This window comes from Chenopodium album, chromosome 3 (assembly GCF_948465745.1).
Source record: "Chenopodium album chromosome 3, dcCheAlbu1.1, whole genome shotgun sequence".
NCBI lineage: Eukaryota > Viridiplantae > Streptophyta > Magnoliopsida > Caryophyllales > Amaranthaceae > Chenopodium > Chenopodium album.
In genome coordinates this window covers 81,408,549-81,432,077 of record NC_137836.1, presented here as the reverse complement: position 1 = coordinate 81,432,077, position 23,529 = coordinate 81,408,549, and the positions used below count along the sequence as shown (strand labels likewise).

At 42.7% G+C, this 23,529-nt stretch overlaps 2 protein-coding genes across 2 annotated transcripts; one reads left to right on the top strand and one right to left on the bottom strand.

The window, feature by feature from the left end:
• The first annotated feature begins 877 nt into the window (after positions 1–877).
• Positions 878–2,441, top strand: LOC145619514 (peroxidase 57-like). The gene is made up of 4 exons (XM_081674224.1): positions 878–1,158; positions 1,235–1,414; positions 1,645–1,810; positions 1,925–2,441. Exons 1-4 carry the CDS (start codon positions 931–933, stop codon positions 2,341–2,343), a joined length of 993 nt encoding a protein of 330 aa, XP_081530350.1. The 5' UTR covers positions 878–930; the 3' UTR covers positions 2,344–2,441.
• Positions 2,442–4,123: 1,682 nt separating this feature from the next.
• Positions 4,124–5,998, bottom strand: LOC145619507 (peroxidase 60-like). Its single transcript, XM_081674213.1, has 4 exons — positions 5,709–5,998; positions 5,413–5,592; positions 4,924–5,089; positions 4,124–4,792 (listed from the first exon to the last, which is right to left on the bottom strand). The coding sequence occupies exons 1-4, from the start codon at positions 5,937–5,939 to the stop codon at positions 4,389–4,391; spliced, it is 981 nt and encodes a 326-aa protein (XP_081530339.1). The 5' UTR covers positions 5,940–5,998; the 3' UTR covers positions 4,124–4,388.
• Between the last annotated feature and the right edge of the window lie 17,531 nt (positions 5,999–23,529).

Below are 23,529 nucleotides of genomic sequence, written 5' to 3'. Positions count from 1 at the left end.
CCCTAAAATACAAGTAACCCGTGCCGCACCATGTGGCTTGCCGCACTGAAAAACCTCTGTTGAAATTAAACTACTACTCAAATTTACGTACAATAGGAAAACTCTCAAATTTATTAAAAAGTTTGATTAGAAAAGTCAAGCTATAGATACTTTATACATGCGCATATATATAAATAATCAAGGTAAATTTTGAGCCAGCTAAGCTAGATATAAACTAAAATACGTATAATTTACCCAAATTATTAATTTTTTATCTGATAATATTATAAAAGGAAAAAGTTAAAAACATTCTTAGCAGATCATATGTGCTGGGTTGAAGCCGTTGAACCGTTCAAACACGTACAATAATGATTACTCGTAACCCAAGTACTTTTCATATAATGATATAAAACCATATAATATACAAAATAATTCACATATTGTCACAAATCCATGTGCCATTGCCCTTCCACATAAGCCTAATTGCTAATTATATTATTTTTAAGATTATAATTTGACTTGGAAAAACAGTAAATTCGTGTCAACTCTCTAATACAAGATCAATGAACTTAACCCAACAAATGAAATATAGCTAAATAAACTCGTCAAGTCAATAAGCATGTCTGTTTTTGGATGTACCAATCATACTTTTGGCATGATATAAGCCAAAATTATTCTTTCTAAAGATAATTAAGCTATAATGATAAGTAGTTGATGAGGGGATAATAGAATTCACGTTCATAACATTATTCAACTATGTATAAAATTAGCCAATTATAGTACTAATAAGCATATTATTTAAATCCAATTGCTACAATTTTACTTTTAAGTATTATATTTAGCTTCACTATAAATAAGGGAAAGTTTCTAGCAATTCTCATCATCACTTGATTGATCACAATAATCATCTCGATCATTTTTCTTTATCTCTAAATAAGCTAATTACAAAAAATGATGAGGTGTACTTCTTCTTCTGTAGCTTTAGCTCTAGGGCTCATTCTTGTGACCCTTGTTAGCCAAGGTTATGGGCAAAAACTACAAGTTGGTTACTATAACGGGAAATGTTGGAACTACAATGTCGAAGAGATTGTTTTCAACGTAGTTAAGGCTAAATTTGCTAGGGATCCAACTATTGTTGCTGGTCTCATTCGATTACAGTTCCATGATTGCATTGTTAGGGTAAGTAATAACCTGAATTGATTTGGTTTAAATGATTTGGTGATAAACTAATGTTGTGTTTATTTCTTATTGATAGGGATGTGATGCATCAGTCCTACTTAATGGACCAAAAACGGAGAAAACAGCATCACCCAATCTTAGCCTTAAGGGATTTTATGTCGTGGATGCCGCAAAGGCGGCTCTAGAGAAAGCTTGTCCAGGAATTGTCTCTTGTGCTGATGTACTCAATATTGCTGCTAGAAGTGCTGTCTTTTTGGTGAGTAACATAACACATACTTATCAAATTAACATGATATTTTTAATCAATTTTTATATATAATACAAAATATCTAAATATATTTATTTAAGTAAAGTAACAATATAGTGTACCTCTTTAAACAAGAAATTAATTAACATAAAATTAGTTTATCAACACCAAATTAATTCAATAATTTTTGAATGAATTTTAAATAATTAACTAATCTTATCCCATACATTCAAAACTAGGCCGGAGGTAAATGGTATTTCGTAGAAACAGGAAGACGTGATGGTTTTGAATCACATCAAAGTGAAGCCATTGCAAATCTTCCATCAGAAAACATGCAAGTACGTGACGCCGTCCACCTTTTTGCTTCAAGAGGACTAAGTAAGGAGGACTTTGTTGTTCTTCTAGGTATGTGCATACTAAACTTTACCAATTTAATCCACAATATAAATATAACAAGCTTAGTACAACAATCTCATGTACATCTATATATAATAATAACAATGTCGTTTGTTCATACAGGAGGACATACTGTTGGAGCTACACACTGTGACAAGTTTGAAAGCCGTCTATACAATTACCACAACACCGGTAAACCAGATGCAAAAATGAATTCCAACATGCTCTACGCCTTGAAGAAGACATGTCCAAGGAGGAGTAAAAACCAAGTTTATTTCAAAAACAACCCCAAGACTCATTATCGCATGGACAACACTTACTACAAGAACCTATTGGTAAACCAAGGAATTCTTGAGATCGATTCAAACATTGCTAATTCTCCATTAACCAACAGCCTTGTTAAAAAGCTAGCTTATGCTCCTGGTTACTTCGAGAGTAGATTTGGCCCGGCCATGGTTAACATGGGCCGAATCGGTGTTCTCACCGGAAAGCAAGGAGAGGTTAGGAAATACTGCGGTGCTGTTAACCACCACAAACATTGACGACATTGCAAATTCCTGTCGTTTTGTTTTAGAGGAATAAGCAGTTCTTAATTCTTTTTGTTCATTTTGTTAGAGATATGAGATATCGGAAAATATATGTATGATATATTTTCCGATATCTCATATCTCTAACAAATACTTGTATAATTTACTTTGTTATTTTTTTGTCATAATTGTAATGTTATTTATATATTTAATATTTTTAATTGAGTCTCTTCTTAAAAAATAAGCAATGTAAGCTGGAGGAGATTCTAAGCTTTATTTTAGCTCGAGAATTTAAATTATATATATATATATAATAAACATTTTGAAATTCATTTCAACTAATTTTTTATTTATAAATTCTTATATTTGGCTGGTCACACTGGCCTATAACCAGCCATCGCGGGAGTTACATCATTAGTGTATAGGGGTTACTCGGTCAGTGTTATAGGGATTACTCAGTTAGTGTTTTATAGGTTACTTGGTCTGTATTAAAAGGGTTTCTTTGTTAGTGTTATAGAGTTACTTTGTTCTTTTACAAGCGGCCATATGGTATATGCCCAGTCGCACACAAAACGCGTTAAATTTTTTTTTTTCTTTTATGTTGTTAATGTATTTGGATGGTTGATTTACTTAATGTTTGATTATATTAATTAATAAGTGATTAACATTATCTAAAAGTTAGAGATTTGATGCTCTGCAACAAATTAATGTCATCCCAACATATCAATTCCAACTATTGGATTAATAAAAATAATGCAACAATATATTAAAACTTTGTAGAATACTCCGTATATAATTTAAGACCAGATCATGATTGCAATAATATGACTTGTCTCCTTAATACATTGCGGAAAAGCTGTTTGACAGTGTTATGCAAAACTATAGAATAATAACCGAAAGAAGAATTACTAAAAGTTAATAATCTATCAAATGTATTAAAATAACGCGGATATACTAAAACATAAACAAAATGTTCAATTAGCATCATCAATCATTCCATAATCATAACTAAACGTGAACTACAGCCAACATTATTGTGTCACACCATTATATGATTCATCCCTTCAATTAGATTATTATTTTTGTCCAATCCAATGGATAAGTACGTCCAAAGTGTACGCGTACATGTATCATCCTAGCTTCAATTTAATTTTGATTAATAACTGTACAACTACTTGTTTAATCTTGATTAATATGTGTCAATTTTAATTAATAATAATACAGTTTGAATTCATCATGCAAAATTTGGGAACTTATTATCTTAAGTCCTAACAATTGATAGAGTAAAATGATCTATTTTTTAAAATCTAAAGTTAAGGCATGATTTTTTTTCCCTTTTTTTTTTTTTTTTTTTTTTTTTTTGAGGCATAAAGTTAAGGCATGATCAGATGCAAGTTGGAGATTATTTTCGAATAGAATTAACTATTTAACTATTGAAATTTGAATAATTTAATTTATATTTATTAATCTTATAATATAATGAACTAATAAATATGTTTAATTGATGATGTCTTTTTTATTACGGAGTATTTTTTTTATAATTTTTTTTGAAAACTGAACAAATAGCTAGAATAATGAGGAAATTTGGAAAGAGAGAAAGTAGATACGAGTATAATTAATGAGGACATATTCCTCCCCATATTTCTGTATGTAAACTTGTATTTTGTACGAGTACATTAACTATTTGAATTTGTTTGAGAACTAATGAAAAACAAAGGGATGAAATAGAGACTTGTCAAAAAAAAAAAAAAAAAAGGGGATGAAATAGAGATTATTATATAAATAAAAATACTCGTAATAATTCCCATTGTATTATAAGCCTTTTGTTAATACAAAACAAGGAAAGTTGATTGGAACTTATATAGTTCCATAGATAATTCAAACACTCTTAATAATACTCAAAATCACATATAAATCAAAAACAAATGAAGAAATGTAATGAAAAAACGAACAAGTTCATAATAGCTTGAACTGAAAGAATGATAGTTAAGCCGTCAAATTCAATTAAAGTAACACCAGGAACAACGACCATGCATATTGTGGTACACACATATGTGGTATTAGTTGTTACGACGGCAGTTCCTCCTGACCGGACCCTGGGTAAGGACTCCAACCCTACCAAGATTGATCATAGCGGTACCAAATTGGGTGGCAAAGTCCCCAGTCCAAGCCAACCTACTCACTGAATTCTTGGTTAGTGAATCGCTTGCAATACGTTGATCAATTTCGAGCACACCCTTGCCTTGGGAAATTGCCTTGTAGAATCCATTGTCCACCTTGAATTCACTTCCTACAGTTTGGTCCGCGTAAACAAAGTTGTTTGATCCACTGCGAGGACATCTTTGTTGAAACGACGTAAGAGTTGCTGAGTTCATTGATGGATCAGCTCTACCGGTGTTTTGGTAGTTGTACAACCGGTCTAGGAATTTGCTACAGTGAATGACTCCAACGGTGTGACCACCTCCTGTTGTATATATAAAACTCGTTTTAATTATAAGTTAATAAATATTATGCATGCTATATAGTTTGTATGTATATGAAATAATTGAATTGATTTTATTAATTAAAGTATTTCATTGGATAGTATATCTATACCTAAGAGAAGCACAAAATCATTGGCGCTCAATCCCTTGCTATTGAATAGTCTAATTGCATTTGTAACTGAGATTGAGGGTGAAGGAAGGTTATTTTCAGCTTCAGTTGATGATGAAAATGATCCATCTTTCCTTCCAGTTTCAACATTGTACCAATTTCCTTGAGCCTACAAGATTCATTCCACATATTATGTCTTAGCTCGTAATTTTTTTTTAAAGGTAAGATGAAAGACCCTACTGAACCGGTAATTCTAGCAGCTCCGCAAGTCAATGCTTTAGAATAGAGGGGGAAGGTAAGGGAATCCCCTTACTCCCAAGCATTGTCTAGTTGATGGGGCTCGAACTTATGACCTCAAAGTCACAAGGTGAGTTCCCCACCAACTCTACCAAGCTTTGCTTGGTTTATGTCTTAGCTTACCGGCAGGATTAAATCATCATGTTAAATATATGCTGTAACATATTTATTAAATCAAATGTGTGTAATGCATACCAAGGCAACCGCAACTCTAGTTGCTACGACAATGATGTCTGCACAAGAGACAAGTTGAGGACACAATTGCTCCAATCTTGTTTTGATAGCATCGATAAGTTCATAACCTCGAACACTGCCATTTGATGGTGCATTTTTCTCCGCGGTGCTTCCATCTAACAAGATGGATGCATCACATCCCTGTTCAACAAAAATGAAATACTTGTTAATCTATCATTTATAATAATAATTTAACACTTCATAATATTAGTGTACATAAATATGCATGTTAAGTAACATTGCATAAAATTACATACCCTAACAAAGCAATCATGAAACTGCATTCGAAGAAGAGCAGCAACAATGGATTTATCAGTTTGGTAAGCTTTTGAAACTATATCGAAAATAACACTCTCAACATTGGCACTACATTTTCCGGTGTAGTAACCTTGCTTCAGCTGACCATAACACTGACCGACCAGGGTCATACAGAGAAGAACAATGGCTAGTGTCGCGGTAGAGGAAGAACTTGTTCTAGCCCTAGCCATTTTTTTTTCTTTTTTTTTTTTAATAAAAGAAAATATTTTTAATATTTTTTATATTTGTGTTTGTTATTATTATGATGTAACAGAAATAATGATTCGTATTTATAGAGAAAATCTTCTAAGTAGTAACGAACTTAGCATGATGTAACGCTTGGCTGGACGACGTGACCAAGTTTTTGATACATGTATGCACGTACGAATTGTTCCGAATTAAAATAACGTGCATTTCACTAAAAGGTCATAATAAGTCGTCAAAATAATTTCAATATTTTTCTACTAGTTGACAGTCCACAAATAGAAAGTTCATTTTATTCCCGGATCAATGACTTGGTTTGTAGAACCGTTATTAGCTTATTTTGTATGTTAATTCCAAGTGGTATAATTATATCATGTTTTAAGGATTTATATTGTCTACCACTATGTCTCTAACAAGCCTACAAGGGCTAAAATCATACATGCACCTTAGTTGTGGGTTGGAGATTGGTGGACAAACATGATGTATTGATGTGGCCACTTCAAACATTGACTTTGGGATGCCAATTGCCCAAGTTATGATTTTATATAGTTAGTTGACTTAGTCCACAAGTCAAGTAAAAAGTAGAACCCAAATAGAAAGATAAAATGTATGAGGTAAATAATATAAGAAAAAAAATATTTATTCTAATCTTGGTTCAAGAGTTTAAAATTTAACCACGAATTCTCACAAATTTACAAGAAAAAAAATTAAAAAATATAGTGATATTGGATCTTGCTAAAATTATCTCATTGTAATACATCGAAATATTTGAAATAAGGCAAATGGTCGAGTACCTCAAAGGAAAACATAAAAGATTACAAGTGATGTGGTATCGGCTATAAGCATGAGCACCTTGAGCAACAGTTTTGGCCCCCATTCCTTTACTATTTTTTTAAAAAAATTATTTTCATAATTTGATTTATAAAAGTTAAATAAAAAAATTTAAAAAAAAAAACCTTTTTGATACGAAGAATTTTGATGGACTTTCTTTTTAATTCAAAATTTATGAATTATTTTGCTGATGTATTATTTATGAAATACGACTCTATTGTTAAGGACCTCGATCTTTTTTTTAAATTTCATGCCGGGCCAATAAATTATTCAAGATGGCCTTGAAGTGTGATGGATTCGGTTAAATAAATATTCTATTCCAAAAGATTATCACCATATCGAAAACATAAATCGTGGGATGGTAGAGGTGTACGTGGTAAGGAAATCTCCTCTCCCAAATTATCCCAAAGCGGAGATTGTACCACCTTAAATGTGAATTCACTTTCCTTTTAATTAGGCCAAGCTTAGTTTCTTATGTAGCTAACCATATACTCGATATGTAAACATCAATATCTTAGACATGCAAAAAAATATTCTTTTCCAAAAAAAAAGGAAAATTTGTAAATTACCACCCAAAAAGGGGTCCTAATTTGAAATTACCACCCATTAAAAATTTTATTTTAAATAACCAACCATTAAATTAAAACAATTTTCAGATTACCACCTTATGTTTTCCGGTGGAATTTCCGATTGTGGGCCCCACCTTATTAACTTCCCTCCTTTTTTTTCTTCTTTTCTTCGACCTAACATTCTGACTGTTACATTAAACTCTAAAAACTTCATCTCTCCTCAATTCCTTCACTTAATTCTTCCAAAATCATCAATTTTTTTTCCTCTTTCTTCCTTTAATTCTCTGTCAAATTCTCAACTACCCATTTAGGATTGAATCAAAACCCTAACTCTACTTTTTTTTCTGCAAATTGAATGCTTTGGTTGTACTTGCATGTAATGTTGATTGCGCCATCTCGAAGTGTTCTATGGGACCAGAGGCATATGCATATAGTTGAAGCTTCTGTCAATTGCTAATGTCAATGGCGACTCCTCCATTTCTGCAAAACAAAATCCAAAAACAAAAAAAAAAGAAAAAGAACAAGCTTACAACTTCATGCAACTATGAATCATTCAATTCTTTCAATCGCAAAACACAACACATAAGATACAATTATTCAACATAGTAAACAATCATTCTACAAATTTGGACAACATCAACTCCAATTAGCAGAATTCTAACAAAATCGCACAATTAATTGCAAACAGATAGCCTAATTGCAAAAAACCCCCAATTTAATTGACTCATGAACCCTAATTCCTAAATTGGCGAAAAAAACCTAAATTATGAAGTAGTGGAATCATACCTTTGATGCAAATTGAGTGTACGATCTTCAGTAGATAACTTCTTCTCACAGTAGCAGTTGAAATTTGAGGAATTTTGAATGAAATTTGGGGCAAAATTTGTGACTTGAAGTTGTACAATTTTTAAACAACAGAAATCGGGGAGAAAGGGAGTCAAAATAGTGAAATTATCCGTTTATAGCCGTTATGTGGGGCCCTCAAACGGAATTTCCACCGGAAATCCAAAAAAGGTGGTAATCTGAAAATTGTTCAAATTTAATGGGTGGTAATTTAAAATAACTTTTTTAATGGGTGGTAATATCAAAACAGGACCTCTTTTTGGGTGGTAATTTACAAATTTTCCAAAAAAAAATAATAAAAAAAATTCTAAACTTGATAAGAAAAAACAAATTCTACGTTTATTTTTTTATTAAAAAAAAAACCCCCCTTATATGTGTGTCTTGTCCTCTTTAATGCTCCCACTATACACTCTCCTCTCTTTGTTTATTGTATGTTCGATTCTAAATTCAAATTGATCGATAATTTTTTAATACTTGGTGTTTCGGATGAAACAATGGGACCTTGCCGAAGGTCCAATGAAGTGGATGAAGACTTGTCCGGTCCAATAGATGCTGGGCCGAAGGTTTCCTGCACAGCAAGACACACGTAAACTGGCCTCGGGGGTGGATCCGAGGAAGACCCCTCCGATGCCGAAGTCAAACAGAGTATTTAGAGAGGAAGTTATGCAAGAGATTTAATGCTTGAGGCTTTAGTGTATATGACATAAATGAATGAATTGAAAGCTTTTATACCTTTGCATATGAGGAGAGGAGAGTAATTGGGCCCTTAAATAATCATGGGCTGACCATAGCAATTTGGACCAAATGACTCACGGCTGACTTGGCTTGATTGGAGGATTGGGCCTTGACCTTGGAACATTGGATCATTTAATGACTAGGCCTAATTGGATAAATTGGACCCAAACAACTTGCCCCCAAGACCCGATTTGGAAGGATGACGGGTCGGGTTTGAATCCAATAAAAATGGAGGGAAGTAAATGATTTAATTGAATCCAAAGATTTAAATTTTTAAACAGATATTAATTAAATAACTGTAATTTGGATAATTAATGGGAAGTGGAGTGGATAATGGGCGGTTAATCAAGTGAGAAAGTGTTTAACGGTTAATTAAGGAGGCATTTAAGAGAAATTTGAACTTTTCGACCTTTGGGATTCTCCTTCCTGGAATTATAAGGTCTGATTCGCATTTTCGCCTCGCTTCTTCACCAACTTACACTCGAATTCTCGCATAAACCCACTTTCGCTTCGAATTTCTAGCGCAATATCCCCGAATCCGAGTTCGACACTCAAATCCGTCGCTCCCACTGACTTGACCAGCGCATTCTGGCCTATTTGAAGGTAAATTTCTTCGAGTTCTTTTGATTTTCTTGCCTTTTTGAGAGAAATCTTCTTCTCCCTACTTTTCTTCTTCGAATTTGGTTATGGCTCGAGGAAGAGGGCGTCAACCGGGTCGACGGGGCCAGGCTGGGGATCCCCGTGACCGCGCCGATATTTGGAACGGGGAACGAGTCGGGGAAGACCCGGAGAGGGGAATTCCGGCCGTTCCTTTAAATGTCGCGCCGCCTCAGCAGGACGCCGGGGCCGGCGAGGCGGGGCAGCCTGAGCAGAGAGAACGGGCTGGGCAGGCTAAAGATTTGCCCCCTGTGCTCTGGGAATTTCTCCCTGGGCATGCCGAATGGCAAGACGCCGAGGCTCAGGACGCCATGGTGAGAAATGCCCCTTACTCGTGGTGGGTTCGGCATGCCGAAACCTACCGGTTCGCCGAGCAAATAGAGTTGCACTGCGGCATTTTCGAAGAGGATGGGTATTGGTTCCGAATGCCCTCGCCGACTGACAGGATTCACCGTCCCCCTCCTGGATATATAGGGGTGTACACTCGGCAATTACAATATGGGCTTCGGTTCCCTTTGGATCCCTTCGTCAGGGATATTTTAATAAAGTACAGGATTTCCCTGTGCCAATTAACACCCGTTAGTATTCGGCAGGTGATGACTTATCTCTGGGTGTGCCGGTTTTTTGCTGTTGAGCCGAATTTGCACTACTTCCAGAGGATGCATCAGCTGATGCAGAACATCCAGAGCGTGTACGGCCAACACGGGTCTTCAGGATGGTGGCGAATAGAGAGCCGCCCCCAATATCTGACTATGTGGCCGAACGATTCTTCGGATAAGGATTGGAGAGGTCAATGGGTCTGGGTGAGAGTTCCCGCTGATCCGGAGCACCCTTATTTTTTTGGAGCTCCCCGATATCTCTCCAGGCCTAATCCGAACATGCAGGATCTGGGCCCTGAGGACCCTGATGCCGCTCGTCACCCCAGCTACGAGAAAATGAGCTTCTTCGGGAAGCAGAATAACCCTGGGGGAGTTGGCCGAATGAGATTTCTCCCGGCCAGATGGCTTCCGGATAACCATTACGTCTTCCAAGAGAAGATGTTGGCGGTTGTCGGCCTCAGCCGAAAGTACAGGGATGGTAAGTATGTTCGGCTGGGGTCGAGGACTTTGACTTGTTTAATTTTCTGCTTATTTTTTATGCTTATTCCCTCAGTCTAACCTTCGTTTGTTCTTTTCAGAGCTGAGCGAGGCTACTTCGGGTATTGACTATAATCGGCTTGGGGTGAACGCCGAACGAGTCATTCTAGATCGGGCTCCGGCGATCACGGCTCCGAAGAACCGTCCGTTGCATCTGCACGAAACGGGCCTTCAGATTGAGGCTGCCGCCGATTACACCAAGCAGAAGCCTTGGTGGGAGAAGCGAGATCCCCTCAGGCCTTTATTACCCGAGGAAGCACAGGCTGCTCAGACAGCTGAGGACGTGTCCCGAGCAATCGACTCCTTGGAAGGAGGTGTTGGGACATCTGGTGCCGCTGAGAGGGATATCCCTGCAACTAGAGCTCAGCCGAGGGTTCCGGTAAGTTCCTGACTTGCTGGTTTTTTTTTTTTTTTTTTTTTTTTTTTTTTTTTTTTTTTACTCACACTTTGCTGCCCCCCCCCCCCCCCCTTTCTGCAGTCTGAGGAAGGGAGCGGAAGGAGAGAAGGGAAAGCGCCTGCTCGTTCTGAGGATCCATCTTCGTCAGAATCTGAAGAAATGGACGAGCAGCCCTTAGCAAAGAGGAGGAGGAGGTTAGCAGTGCTGGGGCCTCGTCAGTTTCAGACGGGGATGAGGCCTACCGGGGGCATCCAAATAAGGGAGCCTGATGAAGGTAGACGTTCGCCGAGGGCTCCCCCTCCGCCGGAAGCTCCGCGTCCTCAAACCCCCCCTCCACCTCCCGAAACTCAAGAGATGGAGGTGGACCAACGAACTCCTGATCCGAAGGGGGGGTTCAGGGACGCCCTGCTGAAGACTCTGAGAAACCAATCGCTGAAGGTTTCTCAGAAGATATTGATAGGGAGGTTGACGCTCTACTTCATCAACCTGATCTGGGGGAGGAAGCTGAGGAGGTCCTTGCTGCTGACCCTGGTGGAGACCAGCTGGGCTCCGCCGAAAGGGAAGAACATGCTGAGCCCGAGAAAGCTCAGGAGGTTCTCTCTTCTTCCTTCCCATCATTCCAGACGCTGAACTCTGGAGATTTGGGTTTCTCGGCCCCCCGCATCACAGTCCCAGAACCTGTTTGGGAACGAATTTGGGGCCAGAACCGTGAAGGGGCTGCAGGTTACTTCGGCAACCTATCTGGTATGTCGGAGGTGGACCGAGCAAGGGTGTGGTCGCTGAAGGCCACAGCTGGAATGGGAGAGTCCAGCCGAAGGGTCCCTGACCCCGCAAGAGACAACCAGCGCTTGCTGATGCAGGTACTTAACCGTTTAGCTAATTTGTTTTGCTTTTATTCAGCTCTTCTCCTTCTCCTTTTTTCTGATGTGCCCCTGTAAACAGGTTGTGCACAATCAGACTCTCACTGTAGAGCTGATTGACACCCTTCAAGACAAGTTGGAGCATGCCTGGGAGGATGCGAAGATTGCCCAGGAGGAGGCGAAGCTGGCTGAGCTGAAACAGCAGGCTGCTGAAGAGAGGCAGGCAGCGGCCGAAAAATATGAGAAACAGGCTGCTGAGGCCCTTCGGACCTTCTGCCACGCCATGGAAACTGAGGTTTTCCCTACTCTGATGGCCGGGGAAAGCGTCATCAACGAGTTGGGGGCTTTTGACATCCCCAGTTTCAGGGCGGCTATCTCTCGCCGAATCGCTGCCGAGGCTGCTGGCCAAGTTCGGGAGATGGAGCAGAGGCTGGAGGGTCTGGAGTCCAGCAGGATGGCTGCTGAAGAGGCTCAACAGGCTAGGGATGCTCACCTTTCTGCTGCTCAAGCTGCTGCTGAAAGCCAGGACCAGAGGCTGAAGGAATTAGAAGATCAGCTGAAGGTTAAGGGAGATGAGCTGACCCAGGCCAAGGCCGAGACTTCCAACGTCCAGCTGGAGCTTAATGAGTAGAAGACTTCCTCCTCCAAACTCTCAGAAGAGTTAGAAAAATCTAAAAAGGATTTGGAGGAGAGTCGAAAGAGGTTGGCTGACGCTGAAGCCTTGCTCCAGGTCCGCCTTTATACCCAGGAAGAGTACGAAATGGGCTACATAAATGGGTTTAAGGTGGCTCGGAGGTTGGCTTTCCATGCTGAGCCTTCGCTGGATTGGGCTAAGTGTGCGCTTTGGGCTCAGGACCCCGAGGATCCGCACATGTTGTATGCCACTCCTGCTGAGCATGAACTCCTTCAGGCTGAACAAGCCGAGGAGGAAGCTGAGCGGCAGGAGTTGGAGGCTGAACAGCGAGCCGCTGAAGCTCAGGCAAGGGCCCAACCTTCCTCCTCTGCTGCTGGAACCGAGGCTGCCCCGGGGCTAGACCCAGCTGACCAGCCTGATCCTCCGGCTGAAGCATAGGAAATCGGGCAGTCGTCTTCAGAGTCTTGCGGATCAACATGTGCTTAACTTCAGACTTGCCGCTTTCTGAATCTCTTTTTGCCTTATTTTTGCTTCATCTTGCCTTGATGTACAAACAGTTTATTTTTGTTTCTGTACATATTTCGGCAGCTGTTATTTTCCGCTTGTGGGCGGCTGCCGATATAATCTTTTAGTTTATTTGAGCACTTAAACTTTGTGGCTCGTTATACGAGCATGATTTCATTAATCTGATGCTTTTTTCTTCAATTGCTTTGTCTTATTTTGAATGCTTTACTGTTTCTGAACTTGAGAAATTTCGCAAAAATTTGTTAAGTACAAAGCTTTCAGCTTGAAGAATTCTGCTGAAGATAAACTTGCACTGATAGCGCCTCTTGCCCCCCCCCCCAGAAATCTGAAGACTCAAGTCTTTGGATTGCTTAGTTGGGTTTTGTTTCTTTAACTTTCAGACTAAGCTGAATAAAAAATTTCTAACAGTTGCTGTTATCCTTGATTTTCTGTCTATCTTTAAAAATGGATATCTGAAACACAAGGCCAACTGAAGGCAATGCTTCAGATAATGGATTTTTGGGATATAAAGCTCAGTTAAGGCAATATCCCAGACTTGTCCATGGACTCATGTCTTTAGAGAACAAGTCTTACTGAAATTTGACTTCAGCTGAAAGACCAGAGTTCTTTAAAAAGACGAGTTTTGTCAGCAATCTGAAACCCAGTTACCCAGAGGCGAAGGTTTCAGACGAGGCTGAATAAAAACCCTTAAAGAGTAGATAAAATAAAGAAAACTTGAAAGAATAAAAAGTTGCAAATAATTATAGAAATGGTGGCTCTGAGGCCTTTCATTAATGATTCAAAATGTACTTACAAAGATTGTTCTGCCCCGAAGGGTTTACACATGATATTTTTTAAGTACATCAGCATTCCAGTGATTTTTCAACTCAGTTCCATCCAACTGCCGAAGTCGGTATGTTCCTAGCTGAAGCTCATCATAGACTTCATAGGGTCCCTCCCAGGCCGTTGAGAGTTTCCCGTGAATTCTGTTTTTCTGCACTGCAGCAGCATTCCGAAGGACGAGGTCTCCAATTTTGAGAGGTCTCGCTTGGACTCTTCGGTTGTAAAATTTGCTGATTCTCTGCTTGTATGCAGCCATTCTGACTCGGGCTGAGTCTCTCACTTCATCGAGGAAATCTAGGGATTCCCTCATAAGGTCTTCATTCTCAGCCGAGAAGTGGTGCACTCGCAGGCTTTCTGTACCGATCTCCACGGGGAGAACGACTTCGGCGCCATACACCAATTCGAAGGGTGTGTGGCCTGTTGCCTCTTTTTCGGTTGTCCGAAGGGACCAGAGGGTTCCTGGAAGCTCCTCCAGCCATTTGGACTTCTGATCCTCCACCCTCTTTTTGAGGGCGTTCAGGATCTGCTTATTTGCATCTTCGGCTTGTCCGTTACTTTGCGGGTGGCATACCGCTGAATATGCCAGTTTGATGCCGAACTGATCCGTATACCACTTCAGCGGCAAGTTATCGAACTGCCTCCCATGATCGAAGTCAAATACTTTCGGGATGCCGAAACGAGTGATAATGTTCTGCCAGATGAATTTTCTGACAGTTTGTTCTGTAATGTTCGAGGCTGCTTCGGCCTCGATCCATTTACTGAAATAGTCGACACCGACTATCAGTCATTTTTTCTGGTATACGGCATCCGGAAATGGGCCCAAGATATCCAGTCCCTACTGGGCGAATGGAAGTGGGTTCAGCACAGACTGAAGCTCTTGGGCCGGCTGATGGATGACTGGTGCGAATTTCTGGCATTTTTCGCATTTTTTGACCAGCTCCTTAGCGTCTGAGATCATGGTGGGCCAATAGTACCCTGCCCTTAGTGCTTTGTGGGCCAAGGTCCTTCCCCCGATGTGGTTTCCACAGATGCCGAGGTGAATTTCCCGAAGGATGTAATCGGCATCTGTCGGTCCCACGCATTTCAGCAATGGGGCTGAGAAGGACTTTTTCAGAAGCTCTCCTCTGAAGACGATGAACCTTGAGCAGGTTCTCTTCAGTTTGGAGGCCAAAATTCTATCTTCGGGAATTTCTCCCCGAAGCTTGAAAGCTAGGATGGGATCCATCCAGCTGGGCTCTGGGTCGGCACAGCACACTTCAGGTGCTTCGTCGACACTTCTCTCTCGGCGCACTTCCACATATACAGATCTGTTCAGCTCAGTGAGAGTTGAACTGGCAAGTTTGGAGAGTGCGTCGACTTGAGCATTCTGACCGCTTGGGATCAGCTGAACTTCAAAAGTTCTCAGCTTTGCAATGACTGATTTGATCTTGGCAAGATAGGCTATCATGGAGGGCTCTTTGGCCTCGTAGCTGCCACCGATCTGATATGCAACTAGCTGAGAGTCTGTTTTCAGGCAGACATGCTCGAATTCCAGAGAGATGCATAATTCTAGGCCAGCGATTGCTGCCTCATATTCAGCTTCGTTGTTCGAAGCCTTGAAAGAAAATTTTAGTGCATACTCAAAGGATTTTCCTTCGGGGGAGATTATCACTACCCCTGCCCCCGAACCATTTACGGTGGAGGATCCATCCGTAAACACGGTCCAGATTTTCTTCTCATCGTCTAGCGTCTCTTGGTACGAGCATTCGGCCAAGAATTCCGCTAGAGCTTGAGCCTTGATGGCTGCTCTCGGCTGGTAGCTGATGCTGAATTCGGTGAGCTCGAAAGCCCACTTGGCCAGCCTACCAGATTTTTCAACTTTGCCGAGAACTTTTTCCAGCGGCTGATCAGTTAAGACCACTATCTGATGGCAATCAAAATAGGGCCTCAGCTTCCGAGCAGCTACCACTACTGCGAAGGCGACTTTCTCGAGTAGAGGGTAGCGAGTCTCGGCATCCGTCAGAGTGTGACTGAAGAAGTAGATCGGTTGCTGAATTTTATTTTCTTCCCTCAGCAGCACTGCACTGACGGTGGCTGGGCTGACAGCCACGTACAGATACAAAGTTTCTCCCTCTGCTGGGCTAGCCAGTGTTGGGAGTTGAGCCAGATGCTCCCGAAGCTGCTTGAAGGCTTCTTTTTGCTCTTCTTCCCAAATGAGCTCTTTTGTTTTTGGGAGTTTCGGCGCTTTGAAGAAAGGTAACCCCTTGTCCGAAGCTCTGGAAATGAACCTCGAGAGGGCTGCCATTCTTCCGGTGAGCCGCTGAACATCCCGCTTTGTTTTCGGCTCATGAAGATCGAGCGCTGCTTTGACTTTGGAGGGATTGGCATCAATCCCCCTCTTGCTGACCATGAACCCAAGGAATTTCCCTGACTTCACGCCGAAGGCACACTTCTTCAGATTCAGCTTCATTTGATGTTTTCTTAAGGTGGCGAAGGTTTCAGCCAGGTCCTTAACATGGTCTTCAGATTTTTTGCTTTTGACGATTGAATCGTCAACATAAACTTCCATGTTTCGGCCTTTTTGATCGGAAAAAACTTGATCCACCAACCTTTGGTAAGTTGCCCCCGAATTTTTCAATCCGAAGGGCGTCATTTTATAATTGTACACCCCGGCGTTCGTGACGAATGTCGTCTTTGCTCGGTCGTCGGGGTGCATGAAGATCTGATGATACCCCGAGAATGCGTCCATGAAACTAAGCAAGGCATGGCCACTAGTCGAATCAACTAGCTGATCGATCCTCGGCAAGGGATAGAAATCCTTCGGACAAGCCTTATTTAGGTCCGTGAAGTCAACGCACATTCTCCAGGTACCATTGGCCTTCTGAACCATCACCACATTTGCCAGCCATTCTGGATATTGACAGGGCTCGATGAAGCCCGCATCCAGCAACTTTTTGACCTCGGCTGCGATGTCTCGGTTCTTATTTGCGGAGTAACTCCGCTTCTTTTGCTTAACTGGCTGACACGTTGGGTCGACGTTGAGCTTATGGGAGATGAGGTCTGGACTTATCCCAGGCATATCAGCTGCCGAGAAAGCAAACACATCTCTGTTGTCCCGAAGGAGTTGAATAAGTTCACAACGGGTGCTCGGATCAAGGTCCATCCCGATTGTTACACATTTTTCAGCATCTCCTTCGGTCAACTCAACCGTTTCAGTCTGCTGGTCTAGGTCCATTGTTAATGGGCTGGACTCTTCACAATCTGGCCTGTTGTCTATGTCAGCAGGCGCCCCAGACTTTTTCTTCTTCGGCTGGCTCTCTGAGTCTTTCGGCTCAGATGAAGAGCTAGCCCTTTCTTTTTCTGGCCCTTTTTCTCTGGGCACAGAACCTTGGGCCGAAGCACTTAAACCTTTCGGTTTTTTTGGTACTCGGCTCTCTTTCTTTTTCTTTCTCCTCCTCATCCTCATCGTCGTCATCTGGGCGACTAGTGGATGGCTTGAGGTAGTTTCACCTTCGGGCCTCCTTTTGGCTGCCCTGGATCCTTTCGGGGAAGCCGGCGTCTGAATTGTAGATCATCAGCTGATGATATGTTGAGACGACCCCTTGGATATCGTGAATTATGGGTCTCCCCAAGATCACGTTGTACACTGAAGGAGCGTCGATGACAAAAAATTCAGTCATGACGTTCCTAGCTGCTTCATCGCAGCCGATGGTGACAGGAAGCAGCACCTTCCCATCAGGATAAGTTGAAGCCCCATTGAATCCGGATACTGGGTAGGATACCGGCGTGAGGTGTTTAGGCTTCAACTTGATTTGATTACAGGCCTTTCGGAACAAAATATTTGCTCCGCTACCACCGTCAATTAGAACTTTGCTGACGTCGTGGTTGGCCATCGTGGCGATGATCACCAACGGGTCCTCATGAGGGAACGTTACCCCCCGGCAGTCGGCGGCTGTGAACGTCATGTTCGGCACCGGCGACTGAGGAAGCTGCATGCTAGCGTTGTTCACCTGGTGGGTCAGAGCCCTAAGGTGTCGCTTGTGTTCCCTCCGAGAACATATTCCTCCCGAGATAACATTGATTGGAGGGAATTTTCCCTCCGCATTTTTACTGTTCTTCCGGGGGAAGTCAAGGTCCTGCCGAGAGTCCTTTTCAGACTTCTCGGCCTCTTTTTTCTCGCGGTGATCCGCGATGTATTTTTTCAAGTATCCCTTCCGGACCATGTCTTCGATCTGGTCCTTCAACTGGATACACTCTTCAGTGTTGTGTCCCGGGGATTCGTGGAACTCACACCACTGATTTTTATTTTTGCGCTGATACCACTCGGGGAGTGGTCTCGGCTTCCTATAACAATGCTCTTCCTTCGTCACGCTGTAGATCTTAGCGCGTGGAAGGGCTAACGGAGTGTAGGACTCATATCTGCCTGTGAATGGGGCAGATTTTTCCTTCTTCGGCTCGTTGGCCGAAGATTGTTCCGAGGCTTTCGCCTTTCCTTTCGTCTTCTGGCCTTGGCCTTCGGACGATTGTTTTTGTTTCCCATTCCCAGATTGGGGTTTGGATTTTGTTTTGTTCCACTCCTCGGCTCGGATGAACTTATCCGAGGCGTTCAGAGCTTCCTCCAAGGTCTGCGAGGTGTGCATGACCATGAAGTCTAGGAATTTCCCGGGCTGAAGGCCATTCTGCATTGTAAAAATAGCTAGCCCTTGGTCCAACTGAGAAACGCTGGATGACTCGTTGCTGAAACGGGTCAGGTAGTCCCAGAGACTCTCGGTCTCCCCTTGCTGCAGGCCCATGAGCTCAGCAGTGGTATTCTCTCGGCGGTTTGCCGTGGAGAATTTGCTCTTAAACTTGGTGGACAGGTCGTCCCACCCTGTTATAGATCCTTCCTTTACTCCCTTGGAGGTCCACGCTTGCGCGACCCCCTTGAGAGTGGTGGGAAAATATTTGCACCAGGTCGCTTCGGACCTTGGGCAGAGATGCATGTGCCCCTCGTAGGAGGCGATATGGTCCTTCGGATCTGAAGTCCCATCATATGTAATATGTGACGGTATTTTAACCGTAGGCACATGCTCTTCCAGAATCCATTGCTCGAATGGGGAACTGGTGGGTAGCATAACGGCCTTGCCTTTGTTCCTGGCCGAAGGGACCGCGCTCCGCCCTCTTAGAGAGGTAGGAGTGGTTTTCGTCCCTGGCTGGGAAGTTTGGGCCTCGGCTACAGGGAACGAGAGGCGGCTGTGCACGCTCGGCTCCCTGCCGCCGAGTCGGTCGAGTACGCTTCGGCGAACAGTCTCAGGTCGCTCTCGGTGGGCAGATTCCGGCCGAGAGGCTGAGCTGCTGCTCTTGTGCGTTTCTGGCCGAGAGGTTGAGGATCCTTTGAAAAATTGAGGGTTCTTTTTTCTCTCTCTTTCAGTTCTCCAAGTATCCTCTTTCCACTCTTCCAGCTCCCGGAAGGAGGGAGGCTTCCCCCCATCATGGTCTAGCTTCCTCCGCTGATGCCTGGTATGCGGAGGAGTTCGATCACGGGGTGGAGGCATATTTTGTGCCCTCATTGCCTCCATGAGCACCTCCAGCGCTCTCGCCACTTCTTCCGAGCTGGGCCCCGTCAAAGGAGTCCTCGGCTGAGTGTGAGAGTGAGAGCGGATGGTCAAAGGTTGACTTTGGGGCACTGAATGATTCCCATGATCGGAATGACTTCTGTTAGATCGAGGTGGACTCGATTTATGATGAGAATTGTGAATTACGGGAGAAAGGGAATCCTCCCGGTATGATCCTCCCCCCGAACTGGCACCCTTCGAAGAGTTCCTGTCCGGCGAAGGCGATGGTGTAGGAATTTTAGGCCTTTCGCCCGCTCCTTGACGTAGGCTTTTGTTCTTGCGGTTCTTAGCCATTGCTACTAAGATGATTGCAAGATGATTTTGATTGGCTTAAAGATTTTTCGAAAGTCTTCCCCACAGTCAGCGCCAAATTGTTTCGGATGAAACAATGGGACCTTGCCGAAGGTCCAATGAAGTGGATGAAGACTTTTCCGGTCCAATAGATGCTGGGCCGAAGGTTTCCTGCACAGCAAGACACACGTAAACTGGCCTCGGGGTGGATCCGAGGAAGACCCCTCCGATGCCGAAGTCAAACAGTGTATTTAGAGAGGAAGCTATGCAAGAGATTTAATGCTTGAGGCTTTAGTATATATGACATAAATGAATGAATTGAAGGCTTTTATACCTTTGCATATGAGGAGAGGAGAGTAATTGGGCCCTTAAATAATCATGGGCTGACCATAGCAATTTGGACCAAATGACTCACGGCTGACTTGGCTTGATTGGAGGATTGGGCCTTGACCTTGGAACATTGGATCATTTAATGACTAGGCCCAATTGGATAAATTGGACCCAAACACTTGGTAACATAGTACTCTGTATAACTTTTTCCAAACAACAAAACAGGGCTAGTACCCTTGACCTATTGGATCAACTAAAAGCTAATTAAACACATTTTAAGTCATGGTCAAGGGACTATTGACTCAAACGGAAATTAACCTGAAAATCATCCGATCCTAGCTCATATTAAATACTCAATCTGAAAAGACTGAAATCGATCAAGGTCACGTGGTGATGTGGATGAAAATCATAACAGTAGAAAGGAGTTAAAAATTAAGGTTCGGTAGTGAAAAAAAAAATGTTGATGCGAAATTGCAAATAGTAATGCAGATTTTTGTGCATTGGTTTATCAAGTGTAGTACGTGTAGTGCTTCTAAAAATGAAGCCTTTTGGAAATTTGGAATATCAAAATTTACTAAAGGAAAGTTTTGTAAGAAAAGATTTCGAATGAGAGTGAATGCTAGGACTATACTGTACATTTTTCTATTATATATAATTGATTATTGTAATACTTACCACCTTCTATGTCATACAATGATACAAGTATATTTGGCTTTTATCATCTTTTGTTCTGTTTTTTTCACCTTAGACTTTATTATCATCTAAATTTACTATAGGTAATTTTGGTTTAATTAACGTTGATGTAAAGAGTCAGAATCAAACTACTCGGATCGCTAAATTCATTTTTTAAAATATCTTCTCATTTATTGTTCATGTAATCAATTGGTAGGAGAAAAGTTTAAGGTATGTAGTTACATAACGACCTTTAAATAAGCTGGTTAACTTAAAGTGGTTAAACAATTAATGGTGTTAGCGAAGGATTAAAGGTAAGTCATCAATATGAAAGAATTCAAGTTGTGGTAAAAATTAAGTCATGCAGAGTGCTCTCTATAAGAATAGAGGGGATATGTTTTGGGTGTTTTTGTCCCTCGGGAGAGTTACAACACGAAGACTGATCTGGGGTGAGCTGTACCTGCAAAACAAACGGAGACACCTGTTGGGTGGTGCTCCGCCTCCAACGATCAAGTTAGTAACTTGAAAAGGAATAAAGAGTACAGAAATTTAGGTGGGAATCTGCTTGGATTCCAAGCTCAGGTGTTTCTCTGATGTAAGAGAATGCAGGTGTAATAAATGGTAAAACGTGTCCTCTAAATGAGAGACATCTCCCTATTTATAGGGTCTTTGGGAATTTCCCCTGATTAGGTCTCTGAACCCTAATCATTGGTGGGCTGCGCCGTTTTTCGGCGTTCTCGGGATTTGGGCCTGAAGGCCGCCTTTTTCCCTAATTATCTGAAATGACACGTGTCGAGCAGGGATTGGTCCACTTTGGGCCATCCTGAGGCTGACACGTGTCATCCTCTGATGGGACCACGTGGTGGGGTAAAATTACCCTAAACATTTGCCCCTCACAGATGTGACGTGGCACGCCACGTGGCATCTGTGACACATGTCACGCTCCGGTTGGCGGTAATTTTACCGTTACAGAGTAACCGTTCACCTTCCAGGTAAATTACGGAAATGCCCCCATATTTACCCTCTATATATAGCCGTTTTACCCTCATAATTTTGTACGTTTACAAAAAATTTCTAGAGAGAAAAACTTTGAGAGAGCAGAAGTCATCCGTTTGAGTCAGGCGCGAGCAAGAAACTTTGTTCTTCCGCAACCCAGCCGGACCCGCCTTCCTTCAGATATCAAATCCAAAGGTACCGTCTCTGTCTCTCTCAGCTCTTTTCTTTTTTCACCGCTTGTACATATTTCTTGCAATAAATGGATGCATCACCAACACACACGGCACAGCCTAGGTTAGAGTCCAGCCGGTCACCAGGGACGGCTGAGTCTAGGACTGGGAGTGCCGGCTCGGGGTGTTGGGACCACCCTTTGCCATGGATTCCGACCAGTTATGTGTCTGTGCAGGACACCATGGCTCGGACAATGCAGACGGCCACTGATCCAAATTACAGAAGCGAAGGCTCAGGCGGCCGAACGCCTGAGGGAGAAACGTCTGGTCAGGGAGACCAGACGGCTCTGGAGAGATCCCCTCCGCGCGCCCCTTCAACCCCTGCTGACTCTTTCTTGGAAGAGTGTGACCAAGGCGGCGACGAGGCCGCCTCTGCCCCCATGGACCAAAGTGAGGGGGAGACGGAGAGCGACAGCTCCGCCTCTACCTCTGAGAGCAGCGATGACTTGCCCCCTCTTCCGGATAGCGAGGAGGAAGAAAGGAAAAAGTGGAGTGAGAAGGACGATCCCTTCAGCATCCACGTCTCCTCCAAAGACCGGATCCAAATGGGGGAAAACTTAGAGAACTTTAAGAAAATGCACCCGCTTGGAGACGGGTATAAGATCCGGGTGCCGCCTGAGCTGGGCACCATCGCTTGGGGGGATGATCAAGAGAACGCCAACAGCTATTTTGGCTGTTATGAGGCGGCGTTCAAAGCCGGCCTTCGCCTCCCCCTTCACCAGGCGGTGAAGGCAATTTTGAGAGGCTACGGCCTGGGGCTCTGGCAACTTACCCCCAACTCCTGGACCAACATTCTGGGGTATGTTGCCGCCTGCGAGTTCCAAGGGCTTAACCCCGGCTGGGAGGATTTTGCAAGCATGCACTACCTCAGTAGGAGCCCAGGCGGCTGGAGGGCGTGGTACACTCTAACCACGCAGCCGCAATATATGATGACCTTGGACAAGGTCTCCAAATTCGATGACTGGAAACACAGGTTCTACCTGATGTCAGCCCCAACCAGACGGGAAAACTATGATATCCGTCTGTACAATAAGAAGCCTGACTTGTTGGGCAGGAAGTGCGCTCTTCCCCGGATCCCAGAGGAAGACTTTGACAAAATAATTGAGGCAGACTTTTTCGGCCTCACAGACGCAACTCTGTCAACCGGGGAAACAATAAAAGTCCCTAAGAATTGGATTCCCAAGAGCGCCTGGTTCAGGGATGAATGTTTCTTAGCCGCCTGCGGGCTAGGGCACATGTTTAATAAACGTATGCACCTGAGTTCATACCGTCTGTAGTATTTTTCTATCGGTATTGATTTATGATGTTGACCAATTTCTTTCTTTTTGCAGAAGAAGCATTGAACATGCTGCAGACGGAGAAAACTCCCAAGCGGTCTTTTGCGGCCATCCGCAAAGAGCTTGCGGAGAAAGCTGCGGCCGAGGTCAGGGCCAAGGTATTGAGCGCCTGACCCTTTTCTTAAGTTTATTTTATAAA